The sequence below is a fragment of the Lycium barbarum genome, chromosome 12, assembly GCF_019175385.1.
Source record: "Lycium barbarum isolate Lr01 chromosome 12, ASM1917538v2, whole genome shotgun sequence".
Classification (NCBI taxonomy): domain Eukaryota; kingdom Viridiplantae; phylum Streptophyta; class Magnoliopsida; order Solanales; family Solanaceae; genus Lycium; species Lycium barbarum.
The window spans coordinates 101104413-101114557 of record NC_083348.1 but is presented as its reverse complement, the minus strand read 5'-3'; the positions used below and the strand labels follow the sequence as shown (position 1 = coordinate 101114557).

At 33.2% G+C, this 10145-nt stretch overlaps 2 protein-coding genes across 2 annotated transcripts; both read left to right on the top strand.

Annotated features, from left to right (window-relative positions):
- The first annotated feature begins 309 nt into the window (after positions 1-309).
- Positions 310-3302, top strand: LOC132623905 (PI-PLC X domain-containing protein At5g67130-like). Its single transcript, XM_060338714.1, has 8 exons — positions 310-575; positions 1185-1307; positions 1389-1526; positions 1658-1756; positions 1850-2153; positions 2505-2728; positions 2836-2922; positions 3047-3302. Exons 1-8 carry the CDS (start codon positions 486-488, stop codon positions 3083-3085), a joined length of 1104 nt encoding a protein of 367 aa, XP_060194697.1. The 5' UTR covers positions 310-485; the 3' UTR covers positions 3086-3302.
- Positions 3303-7080: 3778 nt separating this feature from the next.
- LOC132622450 (PI-PLC X domain-containing protein At5g67130-like) lies at positions 7081-9902 on the top strand. The gene is made up of 8 exons (XM_060337056.1): positions 7081-7262; positions 7630-7752; positions 8071-8208; positions 8332-8430; positions 8531-8834; positions 8996-9219; positions 9317-9403; positions 9601-9902. The coding sequence occupies exons 1-8, from the start codon at positions 7173-7175 to the stop codon at positions 9634-9636; spliced, it is 1101 nt and encodes a 366-aa protein (XP_060193039.1). The 5' UTR covers positions 7081-7172; the 3' UTR covers positions 9637-9902.
- Positions 9903-10145: the final 243 nt, after the last annotated feature.

Sequence of the window (10145 nt, the reverse complement as noted above, 5' to 3'; positions counted from 1 at the left end):
TATTAAAAAGAAATAAGTTAGGATGAGTTGCTGAACAAACAAGCCTGGAGTCAAGGCTGACTCACTAATCATGCTATCATTTATTAACTTACGTTAAAAAGGTTGGGAAGATGATCCTTCAATGCATTAATCATTTCTCCTTGTAAATCTCTTGAGATTGTATATTCTCTAATCATGAAATTCTCATAATCTATTTATTCAAGTAATTAATTAAAGTTTCCGTACCTTGTTCAAACAACTCGAAAAGTCTTCTCATCATTTTCATTCACATTTCACTATCACAGTATAAAGAGCATATCCCTATGCTAATTTCTATTGTCAGTTTCTTTCTCCCACAATTATGGCTTCGTTATCTCAGCCAATCCTCAAAACAAACTTATAGATATTTTAGCATTATTATTCTTCATATACCCTTTTCTTGTTTCATTCCGTTTTCTAAATAAACTCCCTCTTTCCCCACCTCTCTCCTCTATTTCATCTTCATTATGCGTTCTCATCAAAACATTTCTCCTTTGTTGCTCATCTTCTCCCTACTTTTCGTTGTTGCCACCTCTTGCTCTAATGGAACATGCAAGGTAAATTTTACGATTTAAATTTAATATTTATAGTCAGTGCGTGTTAAAAATGTTGATTAATTTTATCTATAGATGCGTATGTGTTCGAGTTGAAGACAGTGAGTGTGTCACACTCATTGCCTCCTTCTTCCTCTTTCTTTTTTCTCTTTTAACTTCTTATTCCAATTAACTTGACAACTATTAAAGGCAGATTCAAAATTTGGATTTAACGAATTTAACCAATAAGATTGTACCTTTGGACTCATAAAACTTTTGAAAATAAAAATTTATAATTTTAGAACTTTAATGTCTTTGTCACGCTATATAAAAACGAAATGAATTTCCTTAAAGAGATATTGCCCGTATACAGATTGGGAAAATTGCAAGCAATTCTCTTCAGGATACAACAAAGTCCGTGTATACCTGCAGATTTTTTTATTTGCTACTTCAAAAGTGTTCTCATATTTATAGAATTTGAGAGATGACTTTTCAGAATAGTCATTCCCTTTCATGAACAGATGTGTCTATTCAATTTAAGACCTCTTATATTACAAACTATCGAACAATTCCATCCGCCCGTTCCGGAGATTAGAGTATGATGATTTCCTTTTTTCGAATGTTTTCATTCAGCTCGATGACAAATGCTCAGCAGACGCAGATTGTGAACCTGGGCTATACTGTTTGGCTTGTAATCTATCCTTTCAAGGCCACAGATGTGTTAGATCAACTGGCACAGATCCGTTTAATTTAGTGGTGCGTGTGTAAACTTGATTGGTAAGTTGGACATATTAGATTTTTAATTGGGCTGATGTTTCATTTCATGTTGTGTTACAGAATAATACTTTACCATTCAACAAGTACTCATTTCTAACGACCCACAATGCTTTTGCCATTGAGGGAGAGCCGTCACATACTGGGATACCCAGAGTAACCCCCACCAATCAAGAAGACACTGTTACGCAACAGCTCAATGTATGTCATTTCCTCTAAACTCAAAATTGCTTCACTAAATATTGTGGTTTAGCCACTTCTATGTTCTGATATTATGTTTAATCGAGCAGTTTTATTTATTTAATTATGTGTTTAACGTGTTAATATTTCAGAATGGTGTTCGGGGTCTAATGCTTGATACCTATGATTTTGACGGAGATATATGGTTGTGCCACTCATTCGGAGGCAATTGCCACGACTATACTGCATTTGTAAGTTCTATATACCATTTTACCGTACTTCCTTTGTTTTACATTTAAATCAATTGGTTAAATGGGTAGTTTCAATGAAATTTGGACTACTAGGAACCAGCAATAGACACATTGAAGGAAATTGAAGCCTTCTTATCAGCAAATCCCTCAGAAATTGTGACGTTGATCTTGGAAGATTATGTAGAGACCCCAAATGGTTTGACCAAAGTATTCACAGATGCAGGACTAAAGAAATATTGGTTTCCTGTGTCAAAAATGCCCAAAGGTGGTCAAGATTGGCCCCTTGTGAGTGACATGGTGGCTAATAACCAAAGACTAATTGTTTTTACTTCCATCAAATCCAAAGAACAGAGTGAAGAGATTGCTTACCAATGGAATTACATGGTCGAAAATCAATGTAAGTGCCTTACAAATCATGCTTTGCGAGCAGTTTACTAATGAGTCAATCTTGGGCCGGTCAAAATGGATCAAACTGATGAGTCGTGATTCAGCTAGCTCAAATTTGTTTGATCAAAATGATTTGAGCCGAGATGAGTCAAATTACAATTCATAACCCTAGCCGTCTAACATGAGACCAACCTCCCTCCCATTTTTGAAAAAAATTACTTAAAAAACCTAATGTATTTTTCTTAATTTATTCGCTTAAGTTCTTCTAAATCAACATATCTAGATGTACTATTTTGACCCGTTTTAATCCAATAATTTGACGACTCATTTGGGATTTAACCAGCAATTGTGGAATGTGCAGATGGGGATGGAGGAATGAAAAAAGGAAGTTGCCCCAATCGAGCAGAGTCATCGCCAATGGATGATAAAAGTAAATCATTGGTGTTGGTAAATTACTTTAGGTCAGTGCCATTGAAGCCATTGGCTTGTGCTCAGAACTCAGGGGACCTCCTTGACATGCTTAAGACATGTCATGATGCTGCTGCTAATCGTTGGGCTAATTTCATTGCCGTTGATTATTACAAGGTTATTTTACTACTAATCTACAAGCAATTCGTATGTCTATTTCTTAATTGTACTATCAGAGGCCATGAACTGACTTTTTAAATTCTATTTGGGAATGAATGATGCAGAGAAGTGATGGAGGAGGTGCATTTTTAGCTACAGATACCCTCAATGGGCAGCTATTGTGCCAGTGTGGTGATATACATTCTTGTGCGGTGAGTAATACACTGAACGCTATCTATACTTATATTTCATTTATTCTAGAAACTTATGATGAGTATAGTGGATGTGTCATTTTAATGTAAGCATGTGACTGATGTCAATTCTTGATTGTTACAGAAGGGATCTCCCCCAGGAGGCTGCACTTCTCGATCATGACCGAGAAAAAATATTTTCTTTAAACAATAGATACACCTTTCTTTTGTTTTAATTTTCCTATTTTGGAGAATATGCAGGGGAGTATGATGGGCATGGTTGCTTCTCCATATTCATGTAATTGTTGTGTATGATATGAACAACAAACTCTTGGAGATACGTTTTGTACCTTTGAAGAGAAAATATAAAAGAACAAAGAATTTTTCAGTTTTGTCCGTTATTCTTGTGGTACTTTATCTACAAATACATGTGTATTCTCATTAATTCAATATTTATATATAGTGCAAACATTGTACACTTTTTAAAGAACATATAAAAGATTGAACACCATCTTACGATCAAACAAGATTTATCAAATTCGCATAAGAGCGGAGAGACTCATGAATCAATAATCACAAGTCACAGATTTCAAATTGTTGGTCATAATTAATCACTAGTGTACTTAAGCGCGCTTTGCGCGGCCATACTAAGGATCAATCTTCACCAATAAAACATCTTTATGTGATTCTTTAAAGTCTATATATATGTTTTTGACAGAAAAAGAATTCAAGTTAAATATGAAACAGCCCACTTAGAACAGTATGTACACTTGAATTTAAAATTAAAAAATAAGGAGAAAGAGGAAAAATCGCATACCTTAGTATGAGATGTTATCCACCTTTTTATCTTCATCTTCTAAGACTTTTTTGTTAGCACTTTATTTCTTAGCACAAATTGTTTCTCTCTCCGTCCCAATTTATATGAGAATTGATCTATTTGTAAAGTCAAACAATTATTTCTTTAATTATGATTTTCTTCAACTTTTTTCATATATTGTGAATTATTAATTATGCATATTGTAGTACTTTTTAAATATTTTTTAATATATAAATTTTACTATAAAATATTCGAAGATTCTATGTTTGAAATTGAGTAACAAAAAAAAAAAATTGTTTCACTCTCCAATAAGTCAACCCTTATATAAACAAGAAAGGAGGGAATAACACTTATTCTTATTAGCCGTTTGGACATGATTTGAAATCATGAGATGAAATCACAAGATGAAATCATGAGATGAAATCATGTTTGGACATGAAATTTGGATTTCTTATGTTGCAGTTTTTTTTATAAACATAAAAACCCCACAAGTTGTGAAAACCATCAAAATTTTCTCAATTTCTATACAATCTTACCAAATAAGTAAATCATAGTTCATAATAAAATTAATACACTATGGCCTTTCTAAAAAATACAACCTCAATTGATCAAACATTAGTTCAATAAAAAGGAAAATTTAACATGAATAGTAATGTAACTACTCTTTAATATAATTCTCCCACATGGTAAACATGATTGGTAAATATATTTTACCAACTTGCAGATTAATATTTAATACAAATGGTTGGTAAACATGATTGGTAAATATATCTACCAACTTATGGGTCTTTTTTTTATAAATATAAACGTATGAGTCAAATTTTATATTTATATTTTTTGAAATCATGATTTCAAATTCCAAATCATGCCTTTTTGGATGATTTGGGATTTCATCTCATGAGATGAAATCAAAGATGAAATCGCATGTCCAAACGCTGATTTCATCTCATGAGATGAAATCGTATGTCCAAACGCCTACTTACTTTTTTAAGATCAAAGATTGCAACCTAATTAAAACGGTCTTGATATTAGTAATTTGAAAGAGTGCCAAAATGAATATTACATATCTCATTATTGGGATGTTAATAAAGGTGCTCCCTGCATGATAAAATCTTAAGTAGCCATCAAAATAAATATTATACCTAAAATAACAACACGATAAGTAACAATCATCCGAAGAACCTGTAAAAGATGAAGTAGGGGAGGAAATGAGGAGGAATTGTTCTCTTATTCTCATTCAGTTTGTTTAAATTAGATGTCCAGTTTGCTTTCAAGAACCAAAAATTACGAGACAACATATATTTACTGTTGTTTAGTTGTTGTTGAGAAGCGGATTAATGTCTAGCACAAATGCATAAATAGCCAACAAAAAAAATTTGTGTTGAGCATGTAACAACAAACACATCTAACAAAGAAAAGACAGAGTAATAAACATTCCATTCATGAAAAACTAAATCAATTACTCCAGGTAATCTTTTAATAATTTATATCTGGACCATTTTGATTCAAAACTCTGCTCAGGTTATTTGTACCAGAAATGTAACATTTTCTCCTTCAACAGAGAACTTTAAAATAATGAAATTCCAATCACAATAGAACTTTAAGACAAATAAATACCACTCTCAATAAAACTTTAAGGCAAATAAATATCACTCTTAATTAATACTCCATCCGGATAAAAAAAAGTGTCCACTTAACATTTTTATTCCTGGGTCAAAAAAGTATCCACTTATTAAATCAAGAAACAATTAACCTTATATTTTTATATTTGCCCCTATTAAGTGTCATGTGATCAAATCCTTGCCTATTAAATTAGAGATAGTTTAGTCAATTTACATATTTTTTTCTTGGAATGAGTAGTTTCTTAAGGGGTGTGCAAATGACTAAGTGAACTCTTTTTTTAATCCGGAGGGAGCAGGACTTTAAGACAAATGCATGAATACAATTTTCAATGCTGAATGGACATGCAGTATTGATAGTAATGAATGCAAATAGTGCGTTAAAAAAAAATCCTTAGCATTATAGTACATGGAAAATTGCAATGGAAATTAAGTAATTGCAATGAGTGTACAGAATTGCCTATTCTGTTCAATTAACCACTGCTTTATTGCACAGATTTTAATTGCTACAACGTCAACTTTATTGCAAAAGGATATTTACTTCCGGAGACTTTTGATAATCCATTTAATTAATAAATTATGTAGAGGAAATGAAAGAAAAATGCAAAAAAGGAGAATAAAGATAAATACTAGCATTTTAGGCCATAGAGAGGTGCCACATCACCTTCTCTATGCGTAGCTTCATATTATATATAGATTTTAATATTATAAATAATATATTAAAGTTACTCATATTGGTGTACCACTTTACTGCATTTTTTCCATTCACGTTGGTGACCATTTAAGAGGTAAAATTTAGATCGATTTGACTATCAAGTTTAATATTTTTATGCGTCGAATAAATAGTAATGACAATTAGCAGAGGTTGAGGAATCCACAGTAAGCGCTTTGTTGAAATTTAAAAGGGCGATGCTTTCATCTTTGGAGCACATACGAGGTATGGATGGGGGAAAAAAAGGGAGAAAGCTGACAGAAATAGAGAAATAGCAGAACCGAGAGTTGCCTTATGCCCATGTTTGTCACAAAGATATAAAGTATGTTTAGAGAAGAAAACAAGAAAGTTAATCTCTGTGTTAGTTCCAAAAGATCCAGCAAAATTTCTTGAAAGAAAGATAAAGCATCTTTTAAAAAGTTTACTTTGAAATATAATATCACAGAATCAGTTTAAGTTAACGAATTTTTTAACTCTATAGATTAAGCATACACTAACTTAGCTAACTATAGATAACAAAGATCGCTGCATCATAGTGCTCCTTTCCACTTGAGTGGATTTTTTTATAAATGGAGAAATATTGAATGTTAACATAGTATATATGTGCTGAAATATGATTAGGTGTCTCTCTGCAATGTATATATAATTACATTTCTTTAGAAGTAAATGAATTCATTCCTTAAGAGAAGTACTGACTTGGCAGAAAAATCTGCATTCAGAGCTACAAGCACTATTTAAATGAAATTAAGTTTATGTGGGTCATTATATGTTTTTCCTCTTGATGGTAAGCATTTGTTATTTCTACACTCTTACAAAAAAGGAACCTTCCCAATCAAGACTAATCAATTACAACATGTAGAGGGGATAACCTTTTGTCAATATGTAAATAGTGATCTCCTGGAAGCAGCTTGAAGAATATACTGCTTTACAAATGTATGTCCCATATATTGTACAACTTTGTCCCTAAATTATAAAAGAGCATATCCCTATGCTATTTCTGTTGTCATCCTATAATCAAAACAAACTTATAGATATTTTAGTATTCTTCATATAGCTTTTCTTGTTTCATTTTTCTAAATAAACTCCCTCTTTCCCACATCTCTCCTCTGTTTTCATATTCATCATGGGTTCTCGTCGAAACATTTCTCCTTTGTTGCTTATCTTCCCCGTATTCTTCGATGTTGTCAACGCTTGCTGTAATGGAACATGCAAGGTATGATTTAGAGTCAGTACGGTTAAAAATAATGTGTATGTATTCGAGTTGAAGACAGTGAGTGTAGTCGCATAATTTAGTCCTTCTTCTGCGCGCTTCTTTTTTTTCTTTTAACTTCTGATTTCAGTTAACTCGACAAAGGAATGTGACGAGTTCAACTTTTAAATTCTTATTATTGAACTCATCACACATTTGAAATTATAGATTTAAAACTAATATTTTTTTAAAACTATAATGATTTCTTACTCTCTGTATACTAGTAAAAAATATTGACTACATATTCCATCGGAGCTGGAAGTTTGATGACTTTAGTTTCATGCTTTCACTAGTATTTATGAAATTTCCCCTTTTCGAATGTGTCCTTCAGCTGGATGACAAATGCTCATCAGACGAAGATTGTGGACCTGGGCTTTATTGTTCGTCTTGTACTCTATCCTTTTCAGGCCACAGGTGTGTTAGATCAACTGCCACAGACCCGTTTAAGTTAGTGGTATGTATGTAAATTCAAGTAATTGTACGGTTTGTCTTTCAAATGGACTAGTCTTTAATTTTGCCCTTCAAATGGGCTAGTCTTTAATTTTTGCCCTTCAAAATTGACCCTATGCTTAACGGGCATAAGTTCTTTAATTGCGCTAGCATAACTTGTGGATTTTGAAGGACAAAAATTAAAGACCAGCACAATGAGGGACAAAGTGCAAATGAAGCATGTAAATTTCTGGATTTTTGATTGGGCTTTTGACGGATATATTTGAACTGGATTGGTTAATAATATAATTGGATTGATGTTTCATTTCATGTGGGCTTACAGAATAGTTCTCTGCCATTCAACAAGTATGCATTTCTTACGACCCACAATTCTTTTGCCATTGAGAGAGAGCCATCACACACTGGGACCCGCAGATTTACCCTCACCAATCAAGAGGATACTGTGACTCAACAGCTCAGGGTATGTCATTCCCTATAAACTCAAATTTGCTTACGCTTTAATGCTATCATATTATGTTTAATTGTGTAAATCCAACGAGTTTTATTTACTTAATTACGTCTTTTTAACGTGTTATTCTATCAGAATGGTGTTCGGGGTTTAATGCTTGATATGTATGATTTCGACGGAGATGTGTGGTTGTGCCACTCTTTCGGAGGCCACTGCATTGATTATACAGCGTTTGTATGGCCTAATTCCATTTTGGCATACTTTCTTTCTTCATATTTACATCAATAGACTAAATTAACAACTGCCTTGTTTCAATGACATTTTGGTCCAGTAGGAACCAGCAATAGACACATTGAAGGAAATTGAAGCCTTTTTATCGGCAAATCCATCAGAAATTGTGACTTTGATTTTGGAAGATTATGTGGAGACCCCAAATGGTTTGACTAAAGTGTTCACAAATGCAGGACTAATGAAATATTGGTTTCCTGTGTCAAAAATGCCCAAAGGTGGTCAAGATTGGCCCCTTGTGAGTAACATGGTTGCTAATAACCAAAGACTAGTTGTTTTTACTTCCATCAAATCCAAAGAACAGAGCGAAGGGATTGCTTACCAATGGAATTACATGGTCGAAAATAAATGTAAGTACCTTACCTAATCATGCTTCGCCAATAGTTTTCCCTAGATGAGACAAATGAATGGATTGAGTCAAACTTGGGCAGGTCAAAATGGATCAAAATAATGAGTCACGGTTCAACTAGCTCAAATTCAAACTGATTGTTCTTGTAACTACAATGTGCAGATGGGGATGCAGGAATGGAAAAAGGAAGTTGTTACAATAGAGTAGAGTCATCACCAATGGATGACACAACTAAATCTTTGGTATTGGTAAATTACTTTAGGTCAGTTCCATTGAAGCCATTGGCCTGTGTTCAAAACTCAGGGGACCTTCTTGACAAGCTTATCACTTGTCATGATGCTGCTGCTAATCGCTGGGCTAATTTCATCGCAGTTGATTATTACAAGGTTATTTTTGTTTAGCAGCTGGTGTTTAAATTCTTCATTAGTCAGAGGGCCATTAACTGACTTTTCTTTAAATTGTTCTTTGGAATGAATGATGCAGAGAAGTGAAGGAGGAGGAGCATTTTTAGCTACAGATACCCTCAATGGGCAGCTATTATGCCAGTGTGGTGATGTACATTCTTGTGCGGTGAGTAGCACGTACTGTCTATATTTTAATATATGCGATGTACGGTTATGATTTTTCCCAAGCTAAAATGTGGTATTTCGTCGAACACTCTTTCTTGCGAAAATTTCATTTTTTTTCTCATTCTAGAAACTTAAGACGAGTAGTGGATGTGTCATTTATTGTAAATATGTAACTGATGTCAATTCTTGATGTTGCAGGCGGGATCTACCCCAGGTACCTTCACTGGATCATGACCAGAAACAAATGACAATCTTTAAACAATAGATGCATTTTCTTTTTAATCTTAATTTTCCTTGTTTGGAAAATCTCTAGAAACAAACTGTTGGGCTTGATTGCTCTTCGATGTTCATGGAATTATTGTGTATGAACAAAAAGTAGTTTTTTTTTTTTTGAATTAATATGTTTTGTATTTTTGAAGAGAAACAGAAAGAAGGTTTCTTTTGTCTGTCATTCTAGTATTCTACTCTATTATAATTATTTTTTTCCCGGTAATTCATGATTTATATATGGTGCTTTCAGTGTATACTTTACCAGAACTAACATACTAAAATATTTAACACCATTTCACGATCAAACAAGCTTTATCAAAACTGCCTAAGGTCGTAAGGGTCCAAAGAACTGATTCGAGGCTCTAATTTGATTTTTCTGAGACGAAGATCCATGAAATGATCCTAATGTATAAATATATACTATAACTCTTACAACTTTCAAGAATTTAGATCGATTTGACTATCCAGTTTTA